The sequence below is a fragment of the Grus americana genome, chromosome 11 (assembly GCF_028858705.1).
Source record: "Grus americana isolate bGruAme1 chromosome 11, bGruAme1.mat, whole genome shotgun sequence".
NCBI classification, from domain to species: Eukaryota; Metazoa; Chordata; class Aves; order Gruiformes; family Gruidae; genus Grus; species Grus americana.
In genome coordinates, this window is record NC_072862.1 from 4,762,467 (window position 1) to 4,790,017 (window position 27,551).

The 27,551-nt window shown below is 40.8% G+C and overlaps 1 protein-coding gene across 3 annotated transcripts; it reads right to left on the reverse strand.

Annotated features, from left to right (window-relative positions):
• Positions 1–2,519: 2,519 nt before the first annotated feature.
• Positions 2,520–27,075, reverse strand: GXYLT2 (glucoside xylosyltransferase 2). 3 transcript variants are annotated; one of them, XM_054838584.1, is made up of 7 exons: positions 27,062–27,075; positions 19,198–19,387; positions 18,861–18,992; positions 12,049–12,300; positions 10,925–11,048; positions 7,549–7,721; positions 2,520–6,860 (listed from the first exon to the last, which is right to left on the reverse strand). In XM_054838584.1, exons 2-7 carry the CDS (start codon positions 19,336–19,338, stop codon positions 6,678–6,680), a joined length of 1,005 nt encoding a protein of 334 aa, XP_054694559.1. In that variant the 5' UTR covers positions 19,339–19,387; positions 27,062–27,075; the 3' UTR covers positions 2,520–6,677. The 3 variants fall into 3 exon arrangements, with proteins under 3 accessions (XP_054694559.1, XP_054694557.1, XP_054694558.1); XM_054838582.1 differs by lacking the exon at positions 27,062–27,075 and adding an exon at positions 26,700–27,020; XM_054838583.1 differs by lacking the exon at positions 27,062–27,075 and adding an exon at positions 26,410–26,618.
• Positions 27,076–27,551: the final 476 nt, after the last annotated feature.

Here is a 27,551-nt window from a genome sequence, read left to right on the forward strand (position 1 = left end):
CATAGCCACTTTGAGAAAAATTATGTCCCTCGTCTGAGAAAATGACTACAAATCTTTAATAGGCTTTTAATAGATCTAGAAGACTCGGGCATACCAAAAGATCAGAATAGCTCATGTGTGGTGTCAGAAATCCAGAAAAGGCTGAAAACATAAAAATGGTATTTGTGGGAGTTGTTTTTTATTTTGAAAGAGTACTCACAGTGAGATTAAAAAAAGTAACAGTTAGATGTGATAAAACAGTCTGGGCTGTTACCTAGGTTAGCCACTAACCCCTACACCGACACACATCAAGTCCCCACGGATTTTCTCGCATTAATCCGAGAGCCCATGGCAAACCAGTGCCAGTAGAGTTTTCTTTCCCAGCTGCTTTCTCACACCTTCCTCCCAGCACATCCCTGGGACAGAAAGCTGCTTGGAGACTGCTCTACAAACTACAAGATCCTTCAGATTAAAACCAGACTTGTTTTTTCACCTGGAGCCTCAGGTGTGAGGAAGCCAGTATTCAAAACAAGTTGCCCTTTAGAAGCACTGAGCAGAACAGGAAGGAAAGCTTTTTCAGAGGTGTGTGCCCTGAGAGGGCACCTGCTTTGCACAGTTCTAACCAGCACAGCAGGGAATTAACCTGTTCCAGAAGGATTTGGGAAAGATGCTTCTGCAGGAACACATCAACTGATGATGCTTCTTTCTTTAAAAAGAGGGCCATGTCATTTCAGCATCATTATTTCAGTATGGCCAAAATATTTTAGTTCTAAGACACTGTTACACATTTTTGGACTAGACTCTAGTTTTCACAACATAAGTGATCATGGTACATTTATAGAAGTTAAACCAAAATATTTTACCTCAAAAGAAAACATTAACAAAGTACTTTGTTAATCTTAAATGCCGATCCTCATTTTGGTGTTTTGTCTCATTTTTCATTTTCATTGCAAAGGAAGTGTTGACAGTTTGGTGTTTATTCCCATCCAGAAGGAAAGCAAAATTTCCAAACATCGCTATTTTGTCTGAAGCACAAATAGCAGTTCCTTGTCCCCTGCCCACGATGGCTCCTTGGGCGGCTGTGGTCCGTGTGGGTCCCAGCGTAGACACCCACTTGCTGCAGGAGCACAGTGGGGGGATGTTTCCAGCCTCAGTGGGGGACAACCCACGTACCATCTCTGGCTGGGCACTCAGTGTCTATTTACTGGCACCGTATTTGACTGCATCTGACGGAGAGGAGCAAAACAATCTCTGAAATTTGGCTTCTTTATGGTTACAGGTACCTGATTCTTAGGAGCCTCTTCTTGGACAAGCGGGAAGGAAACATCACAAAACAGACAAAAAAGTTCCCTCTACTAGGATCATGCTTATGAGGATAAATGCAAAATCATGGCCGAGCTCCATTTAGACCCATGCTCCATGCCAATGTGACAAGGATGCCTGGAGCCAGAGCCGTGGTCATGGATGTGCGCACAGCAGTGAGGGCGGGGAGAGAGACACCCCTCCAGCGGCCAGGTCCCCAAGCTGTGGGTAACCCAGCTCCATGGCCTTGCCTCAGTGAGGTTTGTTTCTTCCAAATAGAGCTGCAGGCCACGGGCCTTAGTGATGGAACGAGTCCAGCAGTGGGGCAGTGGGGACATGGGAAGTCACGGCTCAGGTCACCACCAACAGGTAAACGCCCATCCTGTTCGCTGATGTGCCCGTCTGTCTTCTGCTTAGCTTCTGCCCTCAGAAACTGTGTGTTTCCCCCACAGCAATATTGACCGCAGCCACGTTTGCCAGTGAAGAATCCTGGATCAGCACATCACTGACCAGTTCAATTGTGGAACGTGTAAGCACACACCACACAACTACCCACTCCCCAGGCCAGAGATGAAGCAGCGCTGCATAGAGTACTGCTGTTTTACAGCTGGCCTTACCTTTTCTCACGAATATCAATGGAAGTTTTACTCTTGACTTCAAAGGGAATGTGACAGAGCCCAACATACCATACAGCTGGGCAAGTTGAGCAAGTGAGAAAACAATTTCATCACCAGGTGGACAACTGGTTTGGCTGACTAGACAACTCAAACTTCTGTTACACAGAGATGTAGCAGCAAAACCAGGGACATTGCAGCAGTGACCATACAAGAGTGTCAAAGAAATCAAATACAAGAAAGAGGGAAGGGAAATGATGCTAAATGACCAAACCTTCTAAGGAGCAGAAGATAATGGAGAAACAGTAAAAAGTAAAAGGTAAAACACCCGTTTCCTTTGAGAGCAGGTTCTGATTTACAGTCACCGTAACATAGCTGGTGTTGCAGTGTGACCCATTAGCACTCCAAGGAAAGTTAGATGTACGTGTCTTTCAGTAACATACCCATCTAGTACTCTCTCACTAGAATAAAATTGTCAGAGGAACATTTTTCTCTGCTCGATAGACATACCCTGCATACGTACACTGTAACATCACTAATACTAAACTCCATCCCAACCAGACCCAGCACACACACACATACACAAAATCTTATATTTAAAAGAAAATAATCAAAATACAGAGCTTGCTTAAAACATCATTTATTTGTAATGTAAGCCAAAGGATCTTAATTGACACAGAAATGCACTGCTAGGCCTCCTTGGGAGCTATAAACAATTGGTGCACTTGTCCAATAAAAATACACAAGCAATTAAATGATAGAGAAAAGGTACAGAATTCTTTACACATACACTCTTGTTGTGTACACACACATGCACACATAGAGCAGTTTCCAGTTTCCACCGGTAAGGGAAATGATAGCAAAGCTATGTAAGCCCGCTTTGTGCTACGCAGGCAAATAGCCTAGAAACCCTCTCACATTCTATACATGATGCAACCAAATGCTTCCCACCGGCAGTTCTTTGTTGTACCATGCCCACTGGCAGCCTGACACTCTTTTAAGTGGCTTTGGGCTAGGAGGCGGTGCTCAGCAGCTCTTAACTTAAAGCCCTATTTACCTATCTTCGGCAAGTTCAAGTATAACATGGCAAATTTAAAACCTGAATATTTGATGCCATTACAGCAAGGACTTGGTTATATGCTTAACTTCACACGTTGCTTATAAGCCTACCGCCCACCCGGGCAGAATTCAGAGTATCAAACATTTGCCAGGGTAGAGCTTCTGCTCAAATAAGCCGGGCAGAGTTCTCTGGGTATACCTGCAGTTTCCGTCTCGGTGTGAAATGCGATTCTTTTCCTTGCTTACCAATACATTCCATGCGCTGGAGTTTCTATTCATTTAAAGAAAACTATTTTGGTTTCCCCCCATGTTACAATGACACTGCTCAGGTGTTACATTAGCAAAGGTGTTTTGGTTACATTATACCATTAGAAATAACTAAAATACATGAGGGGAAGGGGAAATGAGGATATAAAGTCTATACAAGTATTTACACATCCTGTTATTAAAATAAATGAAGGCTAATTAACAAGGAATTAGCCACAAGTATGAAATAGAAAATGAATGAAAACTGCTGAAATAAGCTTAATACTAGAAACAACTACTGTTAAAACCAAAATATAATACGGTTTTGGAAGCTGTAATAAAATATAAATTAATAGTTCTAACAACAAAAAAATTTCAAAGTTATAGAATTGTTTTAAAACACTTTGGAGAGCTCAAATTATAGCTTTTTCCTCAGAAAAAGCACAGCAGGGGGGAACCTCCCTCATTCTTCCTGCAAGTTGATATTACATTAACAAAAGTCTACACGTTAAAGCATATACTTCATATATTTTAATAGCTGTTGAGAACATAGCACAGTTCTTTCTAAACATAATGTAGCACCTCCTGTAAACATAAAAAGCACTGGTTTAATCTCTAATCATTTTATATGCAACAATGCCTTTGTTTTGTAATGAATTCCATTCCTTCATTTTAATGTGCCCATAGTTGCAGGGTTCTGCTGAATCATAGCTTACACAATCACAGCCGCCTCAACTTCAGAGGCTTAGCACCAGAGCTGCAACTGTCCGGGCAACAAGACTTTTGCTCTGCAAGTTTCTGTGGCTTGTAGATACCAGAGAAATGAGGAATTCAGAGTGCCCAGCATGCGCCTCATCTATCCTCGCTTGACCTACAGGCAGCTTTACCCTGATACGTGAAAATAAAGATCAAAAAGCAAGCTAATATTTTTTACAAGTTCTCAGTATAGCTAGCCTAAAAGGTTTACCTGTCATACGTTAGGCTTACATTATCTTAAACTTTTTAAAACAGCATGTTGAATTTTCCTTTCATTGCCTTCTGGCTCTGAAGTCCTCAAGGTTCATTTGGGTTACGTTTTCAAACTTTTCTCTGTAGCTAGAAATGTACTATTCTTTTTAAGTGGCAACTAAAACTTCAGGTAAAATAGAAAATACTAAGGCAAGTTGTGAGACACAGTAACATCTACACTTGAGTTTAAATGCCTTTCTGGGTCTCACTAGGAAATTCCAGGCTTTCAATCAAAATAGATGCAGAGCTGCCTCTGCCCTTTGCATGTCGATCTACACTTACGTGGCAAAGGCTGCCAGATAACAGATCCGGGTCAGAAACATGCACAAACCGCTGCTCAGAATTTGCAGCACACAGAGGTGCAAACAACAGATGTTTCTGTCTGTCACGCCTGTGAGGACTAGCATAGACCAGAAGTGAAATTGCCAGGACCAAGACCGTATGCCCCTTATTCCAAGCCTCTATTTTAACACCTCCTCTACCCAGATGACTGCAGCGATACCGTTTGCCATGTGTCATTTACCCAGCACGCTTACGGATGTGTCACAGACATTTTCACACTCCTGTGTTTGGAAGAAGTTTGCCGGCACTTCATCCCGCATACAGCCTGTTTCTCCGGCAGCCTGAGATGCCAGCAAGGCCTGTATTTCCCTCCTCTCATCAGGTGCCACACAAGGAGAGAGGAATGTGCAAGCTTAAAACACTTTCTCTTGGAGACAGTTTTCTTATGAAACTGTGCATCAGTTCTGACTGGAGAGGGTAGAAACCCTCAAGACTGCAATTCTTCAGAAATCCTACTTTTTAACTTAGGAAACATATCCCTTCCCTCACCCACGCACCCCAAATATTTATCTCTAACAAATGTGTTGTACATGTACAAGATATATGATCTGTACCAGTTTTCCTTTCATTAGAGAAAAGCTTTATGTATCTCACCCCTCTTTGCCTACCAGATATAAAAGCAAGTAGTTCCACGTAAAGGCTCATTTTTTTTACTGAACAGACTTGAAAAGTAAGATCACTTTCTCTGCTGTTTCAGCACTCACCCACGCGCACCCCTCAGGGCTGACACTTAGAAAATGCCCTTTGAGCCTCTGCTCTTGTATCACTGCTCCCAAAGAGTGTCCTCACTTCCAGTTCCCCTGTGACTTGTCCCAAGCACCTTTCAGCTACTGCAAGTTTTAATAAGCTCTTGTCTGTACATACCCTAAGATGATCATCATACTTTCAAAATCTAAACTAAGCAAAGTACTTTAAATAAACATCAAAGCCATCTTGTATCCTCTTTCACTTTGAGGCTATTCATCATGATCCTAGCATAAAGCTCTCCACTCCCATGAACGAACGTGCCAGGCAGAAATGCGTTTCTGCGCCCCAGAAGCAGAAGAGAGCGAGGTCAGAGGCGGCACTCCCAGTCTCCCCACACAGGGATGGGGGAATGGTTAGTGGTGGCATACCACTATTACTGTGCAGTAAATAGCAATTAAAGAGGATTAATTAAAGAGGAAAACAGATCAATAGTACCTGGTTTTGTACTCTTCATTCACAATATTCTTGGAGTGTGTCTAGTGTAATTAGTATTGCCAAGTTAGGGAATACATTCGTAACACTATAAGATAGTGGAGGGGAAAACAATGACTACTCCATGCAGGATTCTCCTTCTGTTCTGCATTAGCTGTGCAGGCGCCACAGCTCCCACTGCATCTCCCTCCCATTTCTTGTACACTGTTTTCCTATTTATCCTGTAATTATTTTCCTTCCAATTCCCGCATGAGAAGCCCTCACAAAACTACTGAAGGGCAGAGGCGAAACTGACAATCACAAGACAAAAAGTGCTGTAAAATACAAAGTAAATAGGCACTCCTATTCCCCGATCTTTTTAAGTAAGAGAAATCGTAGGTCCTACATGTGAAGACTAGCAGGTGATATATCTTCAGACAGAAGTACAATTTTAAGCAAATACTTTCCCCTTACTACAGTAAATTTTAACTCGTCCTATCACAAAAGCCATCTTTTCTGTAATTCACCACTCTCATGATAGTCAAGAATACCTGTCCTATCATTTCAAGAGGTATATTCCCTATATGTTATGTAGCTCATATCGTAACTTCTTTGTTAAGCCTAAGATCAGTACAAGCTGTTGCATAACCTGAAAAAAATTTACAGTGAATACAACTGTTCTTAAACAGATAACCAAACTAAACTCGTCAAAGAAAAGTGAGAATCATCAACTCTCCCTGTTGCAACCAAGTGAAACGTAGGAAGAGAACAAAAGGCCTAAGAAAGGACAGTTTAGGTAAACGTCTGGGATTTCTTCTGGTTTTGTAATTTCAGGGCTTATTAGGAAATTGGATAAGGAAAATATTTTAATTCTGAGTTTCAGTACAAGAAGCCATACACTTCATTTGTATGCTTCATGAGATGCGAGTACAAGAATTAAAACCTGTGTAAAAAAAAATATAGCTACATTTAGTATCTGTGGTTGGCCCCCAAGTATACAATGACACGATTTTCATACACCTTCTTCATAGTTTTCTCAATTTGCTTCAAAAATACTTGTGGAATTCTCCCACATAAAGTGTGCACTGTATCCAGAAACTTAGACTGCAGAGGGTAGTACAGAGACTGGAAGAGATTGTCTTCAAATGGAAACTAAAGAAAAGAGAAGAAGAATTATTAGTTTTCACTAGTTACAAAATGGTATTTGAGAAGTTTCTGTAAGATAAAACCTTATATAGGTAGGCAGTGACTTGTCCCTTGCCTTCTCAGTGTCATCAAAGCCTATCAACTTCAACCACTGCTCTGCTTTCAGAAACATACTACCTGAAATAGCCAACTTCCCAGAAAGTGTATTTCTAGAGTCTGTATTTAAAGATTTACTAACATAGGGATACTGTAACAAAATGGGTATTTTAGAGAGTGGAGTTGTACACATAAAACATTCAGAGTGGAAATATGGACCTGTGCGTGTATGCGAGCTTCTGCCTTCCATGTGCCCAGAGGGGACAAGCTTTCACTGGGTATTCATGGACCAAAGCTGCAGTACCAGCAGGGAGAACTCCATTCGAATACTTTTTTCCACCTCCAATATTATAGACAAGCAATTTATCAGCCTTTTTTATTAAAAGCTTAATATAGTATGAAGGAGAATTGTTTAAAGCACCTCGAATACACACATGCAGTAAAACAGGCCAAAGCAACCTTGTCATTTTGTGTTGGGATGGGTATACATGAGACTATGCTCAGCCTGATCTGCTGGAATAGCAATCTGAGTGACCCGGATAAAGCAGCCATCGATGCTGAAATAAAAGCACTGCCTCTACCAAGATAGAAGACTTACATCACGTATTACTTCATAGAGTGCTTTGAACGTAGGCTGTTTGTCATCATGGTAGACACCTCTATTTCCATGCAGAATAGAGACACCTTCTTCTTCTGCACCTTTGCAGTTGCTTCCATACATACAGTGATCAGGCCGGTAGTTCCACTGACATGGAAACACATAGAGACACTCTGCCAATGTCAGTCAGGGCAGATGGGGGGGGAAGAAAAAAAAAAAAAGAAAAAAGACACATCAAACAAGAGTTACAGCAAAGTAAACCATGTTTCTATGAAAAGGCTGGGACTGATGATCAGAAAAAAATTCAGTTACTTCTTTTGCAAATATCCCAAGTAGCAGCCTGACATAGAAGATTCCTTTCCTCAGGGGATGACTATACCTATCTCAGCACTGTTAGACCTGAGCTAACAGAGAGGGCAACACAAAGACCGGGTGCAAACATAACCCAAGAGAGCATTTTACAAAGCTAAAAGTGACAGGATCGAACTCAGAGAGTATGTACCAGGTGGCACTAGCCAGGGTCCTCTGCCCTAGTATGAAGTTTCTGGAGCTACAGAAATTATTAAGGAAGCACACACAGCAGTGAGGGTTATGCAAAATCCTGAATCCTTCTGGAGACGGCACGGGAAACCTTGCAAAGTACATCCAACGTTTGCTGGTGAAGCTTTCACTGAGCTATGACAATTTGTTATACTGAGATAGAGCAGAGTATATGAGGTAGTGTATTTTATCCACAGTCCTTCTAAGAGTTGTCATCCATTAATTTCACAGGTCCAGGTTATTTAACGATGAGCCTAATTTCTGAAAAGGGCTTGTAACCTCCTTTCTCCTACTGATTTTTTTTTTTTTTACTTTCTCTATGCACCCACAGTATTTGCAATATGCTTATAATAATCACGCCAGTCCCTGTGACCTTTTTGCTTCAGAAATGGAGTACAATGAATCACTGCACTATGCCAGCAGGTCATGTCAGAAGCACTGAAGATTGAAATCTTCACTTGGCCTTTCTGAGCTTCCCAGAAGTCTGCACCTGGTCCTGTGTGGTTCTTGAAGAAGTAGGAGAAAAAGGTTCTGAAACATTTCTTCCCTTGAGCCCTGTCTAGCAGAAGACTGCTCAAGAAAGGGTTGATCTAAGTGGTTTCCATGCAGTCCGACCTATCGCACATTCAGAATTGCTCCCCGGAGTTGCTAAAGGACAGGAAGAGCAGCTAGGCCTGAGCCAAACTCTGTCACAGTTAATGGCGATCCTTTGGTAGCCCTGAACAGACGTTGGCATGTACAGCTCATCAGCAGGTCACTATGGGGAGAGGATGTCCGCAGGCGCTTATGAGCTTTCATACGTGTCACTTGCATATTCTTCTCCTCACCATGGCACTTTTGTGCATTTTCTGCTGTCACAGCTGGACTCAAACTCCTCATATCCATTAATCATCAGAACAACCTTTGGAGATGGGAAAAAGGGTGCATCTCTTCAGCCCCCAGTTAACACAGTTCTGTGTATTTTTAAGCCAATGCACTGCCTCGATAAACAGCCACCTGCAGTAATCTTGACTGATTCCTTCCCAGGCCAGTCTCAACAATCCAGCAGTTTAAAACCTCGGGAAAATCTAGCTTTCTGTTTTAATTGTATCCAGTTCTTTCATTTTCTTTTCTTGTGTAGTCTGATGTGACGCAATTCATAAAAAAATACTTACCAGTTACAAGGAAAAGACAGACTATGGTGTTGAAGAGAGTCTCAACATGTGGATTTGATAGAGAATGCTCTCATCACAAAATTAAAATATTTTTGCCATCTTTGTTTTCTTCCTCCACGCTAAAGTTAGCGGCTTGAGTTCGACTTCACAACTAATCTGGCTTCGTCTTTTTCATCCTCCAGTAGATCCTATCTCGTAACATTCATTTCTTGTTGGAAGTTAATTTATGATTTCATAATGAAGATTTCTTCCCCTTTATTTTCTCCCTAGGATTGAGGTAAATACATGGTGTACCAGGGACACTGATGTTTGACATCTGTCTGCAGTAAACAGATGTTAGCTTATTGCTTTGCTTTTGCTCTCTCCTTTTATTTGCCTGGATTTGGGTATATCCAATTACCTACCCTATGACTCCTTAGAGAAAAAGAAAAGGGAACAGAATAAATAAAGATAAATCCAAACTTATTCTGTTCTTAAGATCACTTGAGGGAATACAAGGTCACATAGGAAACAAGGAAAAGCAAGTAAGAATGGATACTCAGCACATTCAGAAGCATGAAATCTGGTTCTCAGCTTCTTTGGGAAGCACATACTATGCCACAATTTTGAAATCCTTGCATTTCTCAGGTATTACTGGTTTTGGAAGCACCTGAAGTGATTTCTGTGTGATCAGTGCAAAATACTTACAAGAGGCTGAATTTCCATAAACTGTCTCAGCACTTGTGGAAAAAGTCACACTCTTTTAAAAAAGAAAGATGCCTAAACTTGCCAGTTCCTTGGAAATACACACTTGTGCGAGTAAGACTCCAATTCAAGAGGGGAAAAAAGGACAACCGCAAACCAAAAATGTTACAAGTTGTTTATGGAGGCATTGTGCAAGAGTGACAGACAGGAATGAGATATGACTTTTTGCTGGGCTGACAAGTACAAACTTATTGGTCACGCTGGGACAGGTGGGTTATGCCATCTGTTCTCTGAGAACAAGTTTTAATAGACCTGAAGTCCTCCATAGCTTTTCCTAGTCCCAGAGCAAGCAGGATACAGAAGAGTAGAAAATGGACAAATCTAAGCAGCAGAATATAGATGACACTGTCCTGGTGCCCAATGAGGATGGATCATTCCACTGAGAGGCTGGAAGCATCCTTCTCAAAAAGTAACTTTTAGTGAAGGAGCAAAAGTACGGAGGGCAGCAGTTTTAGATGAGATATTCCAATGGCTTTTTCCATTTTCTATTTATATTAGCTTTGTTATTTGTTTGCATAAATATCAGAATTCAGCTGAATTTCAGAAAAGTAGAGCATAGCTTTGGAGAAAGTTTGGCAATTTCACATTCAGATAAACATCTGAAACAAAAATATTTTTCAGCTAGGCCCTGGGCCAGTGACACTCTTAAGCACAAATACAACTTGAACTTCATTCCTGCACTTGATCATTAATGTTATACTTCCTTATTTTCTCAGTATCTCCAAAAAACAGATTTACATATTCAACGGAACCAAGTCCAAGCCCCACTACCTGCACCACTTTCAGAAGTATTTTCATAGGTTGTAAATCCTATTAACTTCACATCAGAGTACATAATGCATATTATAAATAACAACTAGCACCTTTTTTTTTAAATTTTTTAAGTTCAAGAAATTGTCTTAACACAGATAATCATGACTCCAAGAATCATTACTTACCTGGATTAAAGTAAAAAATTATATTTAGTAAATCCTGGTCTCCCCATGTAATGTAATTTTTGTACTTTTGGTATAATGGATATAACATTTCCTCCCAAGTCAGACCACTCGGTATCATGCTGTTCTGCAGGGCAGAAAAACAGAAGCAATGGGTTAATACCGTGAACAGTGATGTGATACATGACTCAGAGTGCAGCACTCATGTATTTGTAAGTCTGCTAAGCCATGTCAGATACCTAGATGAAAAATGAAGAATTGCCAGGAAGTGTTAGACCTGGACAGAGTTGGAACAGCAGAGCTGACTGTGCTCTTGTTTATCTAAACAGGAAAGCGAGGTCTCCTGGGTCCAGCTGTGATGTCAGCTCCTGCTATTCACAATCTTCCTATTCTGAGCAACAGGAGGGAGAAAAAGTGGAAAAGTGGAAAAATGCAAAAACGCAGGGACAAGAAGAAAACTGTGGTGTAAAAGCAAGGAAAAATGCAGACTAAAACTTATCTTCCCTGGGAATTATATGCTGTTCCTGTAACGACAGGAAATCCCTGGCCTTGACTGAGGAAGACTACTACTTGGGGTAAAAAAAGTTTTTAAAGAGGTTAGAGAATACATGCTCAACAAAACAAAAAGAGATTTTACAAGTCAGGCCTTTCACAAAAGAGGGGAGATGTCAGAGGAAATATTCCCTTCTCATTTATATAAATTCATGGAGTCACTTGATCTGCAGCAGGATACAAAATTCTATTTACGGCAGATGCAAAAAATTACAGTTTCTCTGGATATTTACATCAAGCTTCCCAATTTAAAAAAACAATACAGTGACTGCACTGAAGATCCTTTGGTTTCTTCTTTCACGTATATTTCAAGGGAAAATTAAATGTCGAAGAAGCCATTATTACTACTGCTAACAGCCTGCTTCATCTGCGAGTTCTCAGTGCTCCAGTCTCTTGAGGAAGTTTCACTTGTTTTAATAATCATTTTCACTATAATTGCTTTTAGTATCCAAATATATATTCTATACTTTTCAGATTCTTTATATTACAAACCTTATATAATTTTATAGTAAGTTTTACAAGATGTGAAAAATACATAAATCATTAGTTTCTGCAGCAGCTGTATTTCTTCTCACCTTGAACTGAGTGTTGCGTATCCGTGTTAAATTCATTAACATCACTCCAGAATTGACTCCAGTTGTCCCATAATAAGGGTGACGTGCAAATCGACTATACCAGCCAATCTTTGGTATTTCATGTTCTGGGGCCATAGCAGCTAGCTGTGTGGAGTTGAACTCTTTCAGGATGTGCCAGATGTCATCGATGGGCCTCAGGAAAAGAACATCAGTGTCCACGTAAAGGAGAGAATCCACATCCTTTAAAATGACCTTTTGGGTTTGCACAGCAAGGAGGGGAAGAGATGAAAAAGAAAACAAATAGATAACAAAAAAGGAAGATTATTGGCAAAAGGTACTTTTCTTTTAAACTAGTAATTTGAAAGAGGTTATTGATTTATCAGCTAAATGTAATTGCACACAGGAACAACTGTTATGAGGTTATTGGCTTGCTGGTTGTTGGTTTTTTTTCAAAACTGCACAGCAAAACAGCTACCAGACCACAGGAGTTGGATTCTAACCTTCATATGAAATCCACTAAGTAGTAATATAAAAAAACCACATAGCCATCCACTAAGTTCTCAAAAAAATGGGAAGGGCCCATTTAGCATCAGTTCAGAAATAAAATGCAAAGAAGGTATATTTACATAGCTTTGTTCTTTTAAAGATCTGTAAGTAGTATTGTTGTACAAAAAAAATTAACGGTTTGTAGAAAACATGCAATTTTGGCACACTGTATAGCAAGGATTCTGAAAGGATTACTATTGAAAATGATATACTATGTAGTATATTATGAACCTGCTACTCTGTGTGTGTATGAAAGATGCTTTCACTGTCACAGAAGCTAATTTGGATCCTGATCCCGCAATTGGATTGGCTAGCACATACCTTGATGAAACATATAGCTTTCTCCCCAGACAGAAAGGATGAGTTGGTGTAAGAGAAAACTTTTCATCTCCATTTGGGATCATGTTTCCTTATGCCTTTCTAATGACTGCTTTTCCTATTACAACCTTATCCTCCTAGGAGACTTACATTCAGCATTAATATATACAAACGTTTCACATTACATTTTTGTGATCAATAGGGTTTTCTTAATTACACACATCCTGCTGAAGAACAAAATTTGCTCAGTAAACAGAAACATCACATTAAAACTTACCAGGTTAGATTCTGATCTCTGTTATCAGTCTCTGTATCAGGAATACCCCAGTAAAGTTAGTCAAGTCAGGAGGGTGTAAACTGTAAATTAGATCCAGGATATTTAATCTATTCTTGTTGACACTGTTCCCCCTTGTGGCTAACCAAATCCTTACATGCTCATTCATTAATTTTAGTAGGGCAAATTATATAGTGCTTCAACAGTTCAAGAAAACTCTCTTGATGTTTGCACCAGCTATTTGTAAGGTTGTTTGTTAGGTAATAAATATCATTAGCTAAAGTTGGTCATCAGTTCCAACTGGATTTTTGTTGTTCCTCTTCATTATTTGCTAAAACTGTTCAAAAATTCCCGAAGGATTGACATTTTCTTACTTTGGTTTCAGCCAAAAGATCTATTTCTCTCTCTTTCTTTCTTCCTTTGAAAAGCAAATCCAAAAGGCTCTTGATTTTCACCATGCCATGGAACAGAATAATCACTCTCTCATCCAGTTGCAATGATACTAATGACAGGTATACAGGTAAGAATACATTCTACTAAAGAAATTGAATTTTACATAAATTGAAATGCATTGTAACTGAAGATTACCTGTGAAAGACAATGAACAAAACTAAGATTTTGAATAAGTGTGTGTGGGGAGGAATTACCTTTAAGCACGCTCAACAGGCATCCACTAAGATGTCAAATCCCTGAGTATGGACTTAAATGAGATTTTTCAGCTGACTGAACACTTTGGGATTCAGACTGACATTTAGCCAAGTTTAACAAATCCCTGACCTGTATTTCTGATGTGATAACTATATGTTCTTCCTACACAGCAGGAAAGTGTCTTTACATTTTAAACAAAAACTATGCTTACAAGAAATTCCATGTAAACAAGTCCAACACAATCCAGATCACTCTGCTGGATGGAAGGTTATAGCAATACACCATTTTTCCACGAAAAATACAAAACAGCACATGAAGGTATCAATAAATGAGCGACACAAATAGCTCAATAACACACTAAGAGCTCAGAGGTAAATATTTGCAAATGTTAAGAATCTTGGAGTCCAATACTAAAAACCCCAAATAAAAAAAAGACAGCTACTTTAAAAGTAAATCAATAGAATACAGACAGTTGAAAATACAAAAGGGTTTTTCAACTTAAGGATATCCTGGATATTGTATATTATTCTGTAGCACCTAGAAGTCCTAATTCATAGGGACCTGCAATATGAAGTCATACATAATCAAAATATATTAAAAAAAAAATTCCCCAAAATTTAGTCTGAGAGAGGAGATAAGACATGAACACGAACAGAGCAAAAGCTATTAGATGTTGCCTGAGGGATCCACAGCACACTGTAGACTACATAAGATTTTTTTTCTAAGGGTGACCTGGTAGAGAGACAAGTTCAGGCATTTTCCAGCAGAGTGTTAAGGGGGAAGTTTACTGGGTGCATACAGACTCTCCTCTCAAGCATAAGTGACAGCCTGGGTACTGCTGCTTCCAGCAGAAAACTGTTCTTTCAGCAACCTTAAACATACACAGAAATTTAAGTCTGTGGAAGTCAATGGACTGTAATAATTCTCCTATAAACAAATGGATTCAAGCAGGTAATTCAGTTCTTTGTGAAGTGGGTGCCTACCAGCATTTGGCCCCACACTTTCCACCTTGGATCCCTCTGCTCAGGATTCACATACTCTCCTTTCTCATTTGTCAGAAGATTCTTCCGTCTCCTGTGGCTGAGGTGTTGCCCTGTGGAGACACCCAACAGGCTAAAGGAAAAGCTGTGCTAATTGCTTCGAGGCCTTCACACTTTTCTCTTTCGCATGTGAAGTGTTAAGACTTATTTAAAACCTATGCATGTCAGTTTGAGTTGATTACATCCCCCCTTCTGGCTCTGCATTTAACTTCGCCTTGGGTAGAAGAATTTAATTTCAGAAATTGCAGCTCTAAGAGTTCATTGCATAGCTCCCAGGATTTCAGTGGAGTTACACCGGGGATAAACATTTAAATAACTCCAGCATTCCCAATGTCCCATAGCTTTCAGGTAGCTCTGTTCCAAAAAAAAAATATTTTAGGCTTTACACAGTCCTTAATATTTAGCTTTGACTTATTCAAAAGCATACAAGAGACGATTTATTTTTGATTCTGCTGATTTTCAGTACCAAAAGCGGGTGAGCACAAGGCAAGCCTGTGGTCCAGGAGATCTTGCTCCAGCTTGCTCTGCCTGAACCAGACACTGCATAGCTAGGGCTGGCAGCGCGCCGAGTTTGCCAGGAAGGCTAACCAGAGGGACGTGGCTGCAGGTTAAAAATTACATGCATCTGACCTGGAGCATAAGCAACGCGAGACTGTGTCTGGTAGTCTGAGTTCATGCTTGCTAGCACAAACCATGTAGACATACCTGACAGACTGTGATTTTTGAAACGAATGGTCAGGAATATGGCTCGACTGTGCTTGTCTTCCTCCTCGCTCTACAGGCGCTTACAGCTTAAAAGAAGTGTGATTTTTTTGCAGCTATATAGAGTACTCTTGGTAAATCTGTCAAAAAGTTCTGCACAGAACTGGCTATATTTAGCCTGACACTTCACTTAAATACTCAATTATCTGTAATTTGATTTCACAACTTCTGTCTCCATAGATTGTCCCTGTGTTAGCAAGGTTGGCAAGTAATAACACACTACTGTGTAAACACATATTGGTGTGTTGTGAAGCTATACTACCTAATGGTTTGCAACGGCTAGTGTGGCAGTTTATCAGAGCTTTATCCAAAATTATGATGGTAATGTATACTACCACCAAGTTGAGTTACTAAACTGAATTGTAGCAAGCAATTAGCTCAAGTTACAACACAGACAGAGACTTTTGTTTGGATAAGGTCCTGACATCTATTCCCAGTGCTGCTACTGATCCACTGGGTTGGATGCTTCAGCGTACTCAAGAGGACAGCTATAATACAGGGATATTGCTAATCTACCTTAAAAGCTCTTAAGTAGATTAAATGTTTTGAGAAGGGTTCTCAATGTTAGTTACTATTAGAGCTAAAATCATCCAAAAATCCCTTAAGCATTTCATTGTACTTTAGCTGATTGTTTTGGTAGCTCCAAACCAGCAATATAGAAACAGCTGCAAGCCAGCTCTGTGCTATGCAACATTCGTGAGAAGACAGTTTTTCACCTGGTGTCTCAAGATCCGTGTTAGTATTACAAAACAGTTTCAAGTGATTGCTGAGAGCATTACCCTCCTAGTTTATTTTTAGTTTCATTTTGTGTTCATGTTTAGATCTACATCTTCTATATTCCATCTCTGCAAATCCCATTGATGGTTTTATTATAGTAGACTGCAGCAAGAAATTTAGATTTGTGAGATTACATGGAGGCTCAATCTACTTTCCCTGCGTCTATGTAGCAAATGTGATCAGATGTCACAGAATGCCTCTGTAAAATGTAGGAAGCCATATGAGCTTCCTTAATATTTTAGTAACCCAAGATTCAATGCGTACGTCAACCTTTTACCCAAGACAAAACAGTTCATTACTACAAGCTGCAGAATCACATCCCGTAGCTCTAGTTTTATCAGTGAGTAAAACCACTGAAAGATTCTTACACAATTTTCCCTTAACACATTCCCCTTACCCTCCTGTCCACTTTTACATGGTGCTGCAGGAGAGAGATTTCTTTGGCAGGAGAGGCACTTGTGAATCAAAGACTCACATTCCACTCAGGCTTAGCATTATCAGGAGCAAAGCAATTTGCACAACTGAGGGCAAAACAGCTGATAAACTCAACTACTGCTCTCCTGGGGCCCTCCCTAAATCCAGTCACGTTTTATGCCGCTGCAGGGTAAAACACTTAGGACAGGGAAGGATAAGAAAAAAAGGATACTGATACCCTGCTGGTATTTATTTAAAATACAAGTCAAAATAGTTCTCTAAACAGTAACACTAGAAATCCTCTGCTCCTGCTGTGTGCAGATTTGATTTCTACAGCATTGTCTCAATCGGAGGGGACATCAGAACCTAGTTATCAAGAACTGATAAAAATAACGGTGGCTGAAATTACATGGAAACAGCCCAAGGTTCTGCCAGGCTGCGAACTTCAGTACCAAAAGTCCAACTGGACACTTGCCACCTCAGCTATTACTACAACTTGTTTTCTTTACTCTATCCATATGAACTTAGTGTCAGGTGCAACTACTCTCAGACAACCCCTCCTATTCAAAGCCATAAACCTCAGCCTGACCAACACAACGTTTTGCAACTGCCCCAAGAGAAACAAACATTTACAGTTCAGGCTGCCTCCTAGTTTTGCTAAAACAGCATGCAACAGTATAATGTTCCTTACAAGACGCTGCCGAAGTTCGGAGTTTTCCAGTAACACCAGTGACAAAAGAGGCACCAAAAAAGCACTGCCCAGCCTAAAGGAATTAGCATGAATACATAACCCTCTTCTGTTATCAGAAGGATGATGAAAAACAAAAGTGAAACAGTTTCTGTGATGAGAGTGTACCGAAATGACAAAAAATACCACAGAAATAGGAAGAACAGAGAATTGTGTTTACCTAGTGAAAACAACCCCATTTGAGTACATCCTTGTAAACAATCTGTATTGAACAAGCTAATACTTCAGGATTATTTTCCAGGTGATATAAGTATTTACTTGGAGAAGAGAGGATCCCTGCTGAAGTTGGAGTTACTCTCAGGCCATCTGGCCTTTGTGCATTTGATAGTCTACCCCTAAATGGCAGATAAACAGAACTGCTGACAGCACATATTTTCTCACATATGTATTCACAGTCTACGTATCTGGATGTGCAGCTGTCTCCTGATTGTTTCCATCTGAGAAAGTAAAGATTTCTTTGTGTGTGTCCCCCATTTCTCATAAGACAGCAATGAAGAAACCTGGATCATGTGAATAGCATGTCACTTTATTGGAGTCACCCCAATCAACAGCAATGCACAAGATATTTTTGATAGATGTCCTCATTTCCACAGAAATTGCTTTTTGCAAAAGTTCTTTCAATTTCTGCTATTTCTGCATATGCAAAATTGTTATCAACACCTTCCTTCTCTCCAGCAACCTTAAATATCTTCAGTTTATGACACTAAGTACTATACAGTAAAGAACACAAATTTTCAGTGAACCTGAAGATCCCAGGGTACACAGGGCTCTTGCATGAAATCTGACTTTGAGCACATTGGAATTATTACTTTAAGGGCAAATCTGACAGTCTTGGAAAAAGAAATAAAACTCGAGGAAAAGGGATTGCTGAAAGCATCAGTCTAAGGGCTAACATATGGAAAGGGAGATAGTGGGTAAAGAGGATATGATGACTGCACGCTGAAAAGAATGTTATTTATGGAAGGCATGCAGCATCTACCCTGAAAGCATCTGCCCTGAGTGAGCTCTTGCGCTGAGTCTTAAAAGTCCGAGAGGCTAATGGAACTAGAGGCAAATAAGAAACACACATCCTTTGTTAGCAGGAGAAAAAACGAGGCTGGATTTCTATTTTGGTTTTTTTTCTTTTTTTTTTTTTTTTTTTGCTAAGTGGCTAAAGCACAGACTAAAATATCTTTAAGCAGATGTTTCAGCCTGAAAATGGTTTTAATATTACACCAGGAAAGCTTCCTTTCTGTGGAATTAACCTTTTCCTGAAGCAACCTACTCAGCAATCCAGGTGCCTTACCGGAAGAAAAAGGCGCTGGGCAGCACATGGTTTGAATAACTTTTTCCATTCCTGAGCATTTCCTACTGAGAAGGTTATTGGGTAAATGTTGTATTCAAACTTCTTTGTATATGAGGAAGGCCATTCCTTTAACTGAAAGACATAGGGGGAGGAATTAGACATTATATGTTATATAGCTTTTTTTTAAAAAAATATGCATGCCTAAGGAATTTATAAACTGCGGACAGTAAAAAAAAGCATTTAGTTGCTACTTGTTTAATTCGATGTAATTTTTCTCAGAGATGTGTGATTTATAACTTACTTGTTTATTTATTTACCAAATGACAAAGAAACTCACCTTCTTCTCAAATTCAGGCTTAAGGGAATCCTCAGCAAATATGTGAAAACAGAGCCTCCTGTTGCTGAAGAGAACTGCTGATTTCAGCATGATTAGCGTCTCTTCCAGCCGGTCCCCACATGCCACAACTGCCAGATGCATGCATTGCAAAGATGAAGGCTCTTTTGAATGTTTCTGTTCTCCAGGCTTCCTGAAAATTCATAAAGAGGCAGATAAAACATACTGAGGTAAACATGAAGAGAATCCCGCATTAACACATATCAGGGTTTTTCTTCCCCTTCACTTCGTAAGGGATTAGGAGGTTTTTTTCTGATTAGATATCCACAGAACATGCAAGTGGCCAATTTTGTCAATGGTACAAGAGTGTTAAAATTACAACACAAAGAAATATGCTATTTTCAGAATTTTTCTGGTTATTCCTACATTTCTGGATTTGCATAAATCACTGCACTACATACACAGATGAAATTAATTCAATAGCACCTCAAACCAGACAACTTGCTCTGTGCAAATGATAGCTTTTTTTCCCAGTGTATATGTTATGAAGCCAGAATGGACTTATTACTACCTAGCCAACTTTATAACACAATGCAGATCACAGAACTACATCCAGTAACTTCATTACCAGGCCCATAATGGCTACACTGGAAGAAGACATCCATACTTTAAAAAAAATGCACTCCATCCATATGTAAATTATTCTAACAGTTAATTAATTTTGCTATTAAAAATGCATGCCTTAATCCTGGCCTGAAGGTACTGGCATAGTTCCAAAGGACTGCTCTCCATTTCACCCAATGGAATCCCTGAGATTTTGTTAAAATAGAGATTTTTAAAAACAAACATATTCACATGTCCCACATGAATCAGACTATATTCCACGAGCAGTCAGGGGCCAAACTATGGTTTGCACCCATCTGTGCAGGCTTTAAATAAATTTCAGCTAGATGACAGGGGAATCTGCATGTAAAAGACACATTGAAGCTACTTCCTAGCCAGAAAAATCAGGGCTCTTTTGGAGAGTTGAAACATTGAGACATTTTGAAAATAGGGCCTTCTGGTTTTGTGTGCCCCCCCCCACTAGTGTGGAGGTAAAATCACATCCTCCAGGAATGCTTCTACTGTATCGTATTCACATTCCAACACGGATGGCATTTATACTGTGTTAGATGGATGTGTGCTGACAAAGCAACTAAATCACAAGCATCGTAATCATTACAGAAGAGTTCAAAAGGCTAATCATAGATCACTACCAGTTCTTGACATATCACTGAACAGAGGACATCAATCCCTGCCTCTTCTCAGCACACACAATTACATACATATAATTAATCAGTAAAGTTAATATTCAGAACTTTTGTTTCTAGTAAAGAGAAAAATGACAGTTAATAAAGCTGTCATTATCTTTTTCCAGACATTAAAATGCTGCTTTGTATAATAGTATCGCTCTACACTACAGAGTAACCTGCTTCTGTGTTAAGGAATACCAGCCAATAGTACTTTACTGACTATACAAAGCAACATGTTTCATTAAGGGTTTAAAGTCTTAGGCTTTAGTCTTAATTAAACCCCAATTTCATCAGTGTATAAATAATGGAATACTACATCTATGTGAAGTGGTATTTACTTTCCAACCTATTAGTGTAAAAACCACTGAATTATTGAAGTGAATAATTAGCTGCTCACACAGATCCCCTTTTCCCCCCTTCTCCCTATCTCTTTAATGTTCCCTCTTAATTGAGTCTCTAAATCAAGCCATATGCAGGATGAGAACGGCTTTGATATAGCTTCTGGCAATGGAATTCACTGGGAGAGGGACTAAGCTCTAAGCTTTTATTGCAACATTTCAAAACCCAACACCAAAGCACTAAGCTTTTCTCTGCAAATTTTAGCCACAGTGAACACTCCATTACGCAGCTATTTAGTAGTGAAAAATCCAGTATACGTAGAGAAGCACTTCCAAGGAACAGACTCGGCAGAAGCAACCCTTGATGAAAACAGAATGCCTTGTAAGCCCATGGGAGCTACGGATGAACAAGAGACATCCCACCTGCCAACACAAACACCTTTCCACCCCAGAGAGTGGAGGAGAAAGCTGAACCTCGGAGATGAATAATTATGAGTCATGAAGGTCTCAGCCGAAGGGGTACAGGAGCCTGCAATGGCCTCAGTAGGAATAAAAATCCCTGAGAAAAGGAGCATGAGGTAGGATTTGAACTACCTTTGTAGTAGTCCGGGACACTGAGGGCAACAGTTAGCAAGGAAAGTAGACATGAGGTACAGAAGAATGTTGGGACACAACATTTTACATCTTTTTTATAAGTACATAAAGAAACCAAGACAACTGTGAGAACAAAGGTGAGCTGGAAAGGGAGATAAAAAGAGTGCCATAGCAGGATGCATTTAACAACAATTTTAGCTTGGCCTTTACAAAATTACTATTATTATCCAGAAGTTTGAAAAGAGGCAAGTGTAAGGCAAAGTCAAACTGTTAGGAAGGCAAACGAGCAGATTCTAGCAAAGAACATCACAACTCCCTTTCCCTTCTCTGTTTATACGTGCACGTACATACAGCACAAGGAGGAAGGGAAGGGACAGGGAGAAGTAACATCTGGATGAAAGGATATTCCTTAAAGATCTGCAGGATACAGCCAATGTCTTCAACCCAAAACAGCTCCAGTTTGACCAACAGCACATGGATGCTTCTGCTTTACACAGAATGAATAGCTTTGCGGCCTTATCTGGATGCCCTCTTGAAGAAAAGAGAGCCTCCACCATGCGTTGTCAAGAGAGAAACTGGAGGTTAGAACTTAGCTCATACCAGTGAGGTGGCTACTTCATATCTAACAGGGGTAGGTCAGGCAAGGCACCAGGAGCCTTCTCAGTCAAACAGACTTACTGCTTAATGAAAGGCCTTCTATAAGCTGAGGTTTCTTATAAGGTACGCACGGAATCCTCATTCAATACAGTATATCTCCTCTAATTGCAAATGTTTATTGTGTAGTTACCAGTGGCTGATGCAAACATACTGGGAAGCCCAGAGTTTTCTGAAACACTACCTGCTCAGATGGTCCTAGACAATAAAACAAACACAACAGACAAAAGGCACAAACTTTCTTTTAAAGGATAGAGTATGTTAGTATTGTGGTAAAATGTACAAAGGATAAAATTTGTTACACAGAATAAAAAAACAGCTGGCAAGCCAGAAAGAATATATTGCTAGGTTATCAACCTGAAACATGAATAAGCTTTTGACTCAGAGAAGTACTCAGGTAGTGCTTGAAGGGTAAACGGGCACCATTTTTGGCTTCATTTCAGCAAGTCAGCCCCTGCAAAGCTTTGGTGAGTCACTAATTCTTTCTGCTTTAGTTGTCCTACCTGTAAAATGGGAACAGCTGTTACAGTGGTAATAGTTACCTACCTCAAGAGACTTCCAAGCACATCAAAAAGTACATAGATCCACAGAGTACTACAATCATTAGCCAATTCTTCCTAACATTTATATGTGCATTCATTCATTTATAGTCCAACTTATTGGTTATGGATAAAGTCTATAATTGGATTTTATTACCTAAATTAAATGTTTAAATGCATCTAAAACAATACAGTGACCTGGGCCTTAAAGTTTAATGTGTTTGACAAGAACAAATAAAGAAATTATATACCCAAGTTCTTTGTTGCCTTGAAATCCTTCTTCTAATTTCAGTACATAAATGTAGCTTGTCGATATTTTATAAATCTAACTAATATAACATTATGTCAAACTCTTTGCTCTGTTCCCCGTTTACCCATCTGTTCAGAGAAAATTGCTTCCTGCTCTCCCTCTCCTCCTGTTCTCCTATTATATGGCTTTAAAATTCAGCACTGTTGCCTAAGATTAAGCACTACAGACAGCATCACAAAATTTTTTTATTAGTCACAGCCAAAGTGTCTCAAACATAATTAACCCAAAACCTGTCTAAATCAATCCAGATCCATTCAAAATAATGCATTCCCATCTCATTACAGAGCCTGCTAATCTATTCAAGCCTTCAAATTTATTCCTGAGAGAAAAATAATGCATGCAGATTCTTACAAAATGCAATACAGTTGTTAGTTTTTGAAACCTTCTTCAGATTATGATCTCATTTACTCTTGCAGCATAAACAAGGTTAGATTTAGGCAATGTATCAAAACTGGTGATTCACTAAATAGGCTCCTTTCCTCACAGTCAACACTGAGTCAATGTCCCAACAGTGGCTCTATTATATGAAACATATTCTCTTGCACACTTTAAAATCTAAATTAGAAAGGCTCTAAATGTTTTTAAATAAAGTTTTGTCACTTTAATGCAGTTGCACAAAACCGACTGTAGCTGCTGACAAAAAAATGTTGAAGTTTCAATCTCCTTCTATTGCTCAGAGAAAAGGGAGAAAAAACACTCAAAACCAGAGTGGATGTTTTTATCTTCTTCTTTTATCAAGTAGGTTCTTTGTTAGACCAGTCTGAGGTATTTGGGCCTTCAGCATGTCATTATAGGCTACCAAACTCAAGCCTAACTTGTGTGCATGTGCACACAGGCTGCAAAGAAAGAATTATTTTGACAGGTTGCCATGTAAGACATGTTTTGCTTTGGAAAAGTTACTTCCAGGGAACTAAATGTGCTGGCAAAGGTTCACTTCCCAAGCCTTGCCATGCTGGTCTAATAGAAAGTGTGGTCACATCTGCCCTTCAAATGTAAAATAACCCTTTTGCTTTTTGATACTTTGCACACATTGGTTTGGCACATACTTAGAATTCTTCATATGAAAAAAATCTTACTGAAGGCATAGGACTCGTTACTTCCAAGAGGAAGGATCAGTAAAACCACCATCAAAAATCAGTTTTCCAAGCTAACCAGACAGTTAAATGCAACAGTCATCTAGATTTGCCAAAATTATCTAATGACCAAAGCAGGACACGTGAACATACTTACTAACACTTGCTAGGTACCAGCCAGCTAATGATATGTGACTAAGTTAAGCTTTTATCATGTATGACTACTTACATAAGAAGAAACCTGCACTTCTTAAAAATTAAAACCTAATGTTTTCTATTATTATTATGTGGCTACAGAAAGCAGTATTAAAAAATGCCACTTTAACTACAATTCACCCTGCCTTCAACATGACCGGTTCTTATAAAACGAGTGCAAATCCTAGATTATGCCTTTGATTATTTCTGAGTTTAGATCAAAACCTGCATCCTTCTGACAAAACTACACAAATCAACTTGGCAAAACTGAATTAAAACAACTTTTTACATTCACATAGGCAAAGCTTCACTAAGGTGATTTGAATCAATCATGCGGTCTACAAATAAACACATAGACCATGACCAGATCACAAGATCTTAAACAGTCACAAATAGATATTATGCCAAAGGAATCAGTTACTTCATATAGGAGCTCTCACATCAAATAAAAAAATTAATAAAAATCTTCCTTTGCTCATAAGGAGTAACTAAAATAGTAATTATTTATATTATAGGAATGAATAGGCAGTAATGGCCCTAATTCAGCATGTTACATTAGATGCTTTACTATAAGCACACATATAAGCAAAGCCTATTCAATCAATGGGAATAGTCACTCCTGAAGTTAATAAGTAGTTAAATCATTGTCTGTTTCTTCCACTCCAAATTCAAGCCCCCTGAAAATAGCCTCACACAGCTTTCAGTGTATCTTAGATCAAGCTTTGTAAGCCAAGCAGATCCCACCAACTGATGCCCTCACCATGTGAGCGTGGATGTGATCTGTTCCAGAATGGCACCTGTTGGCGGGTATTTCTGCCTTTCCAAGGCAGGCATCTCCTTGACCTGGACCACATTATGGCACCCCCCCAAAAAATATTTTTTTAATCGATACCCACATTTAAATAAATTTTATTTTAGTAGTAGCTAACACAATACCGAATCTTTCGGCAAGGGGCAGAACTGGACCCACAGAATTGCGCGTATCAGTTATACAAACTCCTGCTGGTGCCAATAGTGCACGATCATGTCCTGCCAGCAGATGTGAGGGAAAAGAAAAACAACCACCAAACCCCACAAAAACAAAACCCCAACCAAAATTGAAGAAAATACATGGTTTAAATATAGCATTCCTTTCTTTTTCTGTTATGTTGCAGACCTTGTATAAAGTACTTGCAAAGTCAAAAAATAATAGAAAACTTAGATAATGTCAACTTTTGGAACATGAAGAAGCTCATTGAAAATAGAACAGTTGTTTACACTCTCTAGCAGTTTCATACTTTCTGGGCTCCTTCCTTCAGTGTTCTTGATTTCCATGATAATCGCAGAGATATGCCTTAAAGAAAAATGACTTCAGGAGGTACAGTTGCTAGTGGAAATAATCCTGCTTTAATACATGCATTTGAATTCTGTCCATGATCCATTCTCAGCCACAGTAAACATCTCTTGCATTCAGTAGCATAACAATGCTTGTAAGAAACCAACTGCTTTAGTAAGTTAAGGAATAAGAGCTCAAAAACCAGGAATAGTCTTTCATTCAGAACATCTCTGTCAAATCATGAATCAAAGACACAAAGGCATACCAAGTTAATTAGATATGAGGTCACACTGACCATAATATAGTTGGAATGCAAAGGGGAAAACAGTCCTCCACCCACTGAAAGCACACTGCCCGTATCTTTTTCTGAAGTAATTACTGTTTTTTAAAAAAATATTCTGCTTGTAAGGTGCTGCAAGAGGGAACACAACACACTATGATTTCAAACTGTTTTTTCAAGTTTCATTAAATTAATTTACATATAAAAAGTATTCCAAATAGCTTAAAATCCATCACTGCCTCGCAGTTTGGAACCCAGCAGCACCACACAGAAATAGCCAGCCACCTTTCCTTTTCCCTGTAGCATTAATGAAAAATGCGCAAAAGTGCAGCTCCCGAGACTGACAGCAGCTCCTCACGGACTCCAGCCAGCGAGTACCACATTCCCCACGTCAGCCTTCAAAACAAGGCCAAAACTCATGGAAAAGCAGCTATTTCAGAGGCCGCCCTTGCACAGGCACGCACAGGAGGTATCACCCTGCTCCAACGCAGGGACCAGAGGCAGAGGTTAACTCCTCCACGCGCTTTCGTGGTATCTCTGGCAACCATGCTCCAAAGTGAAAACACAGAGGAAAACGTTTATACTTCTACAGACAGAGCCATTCGCACAAGGGTTTCCAATTCACCGGTCACTTGCAGGGGCGAAGAGAAAAAGGGAAGTGCCTGAAAGACCGGGCGGCGAAGAGACACCAGCGAGCGGCCACAGCAGAAGGGACCGACGGGGCAGGAGGGCCCGGGCACGCGTGGGGCTGGGCACGCCCGACAGCGGGCAGGCTCCTGCGGCCCGGCCGGAGCTGGGCAGGAGGGGCCTGGCGGGCATCCCACCGAAGGCAGAGACCGGAGGCGGTCGCGCGTGGGGCGTTGGCCGTTCACGCGTGGGCCGGCCGAGCTCCCGCGTCCCGACGCCGGCCGTTACCTGGCGCTCGCGAGTTTGCCCCCGGCAGGGCTCCTCCGCGGCGGGCTCCGGCTGAGCCGCGGCTGCCGGCGGGCGAGAGGCGCGGCGGGTCGGGCGGGCGCGGAGGGCGCGGGCGGCGGTCGCGGGGGCGCGGCGGCGCTGCCCGCCAGCAGATAGAGGAGCAGCAGGCTGCCGAGGCACAGCAGCGCCGCCGCTACCTTGCAGGAGAGCCGCATGGCGCGGGAGGTCAGGGCGCGGGGCGCGCCGCCCGCCCGCCCCTCAGCCCGCCCGCCGCCGACATCGCCCGCGGCCCGGCGCGGAGCGGGGACGTGGCCGCCGAGCCCCGGCCCGGCTCCCGGCAGCGGGGGCGGGGCGCGCCCTACCGTAGTCTCTGGACTAGCCGCCCCGTCCTCTCGGCGGTCCCGCAAGGGTGGGCCAGCCCGCAGCCGCACGGGGCCGAGGACGCCCGACCCGGCACCGCGACGGGGCGCGCAGGTCTCTGCAGCGCTCGCCGATGACCGCAAAACCTCTGGGAGGCGGTTCGCGGGCAGAGGTAACGGGATCGCAGGGGCTTTGTAAAATGTTATCATGTCATAACGCAGTCATCGAGTAGCGTTTCCTCGTTAAAGCAAGAAAGGTGAGGCAGGGCTTTGGAATCCTCGCTGCTGGCAGACTGTGTTACTCAAAGGTACCTTTGATTTCCACGCCCCACAAGGATCCCAGCTTGTGCAGGTGTGCAGTGCTGGAAGAGCGTGAGTGTGCACAGAAAGATGAGCAGGAGAAAAAAGTGAGAGAGAGAATTGGTCTCTGAGGCACGTGTCATCTGTTTGTGCTAATAGGCAAACTGGTGCCGAGCGTCCCTCCACCCTGCGG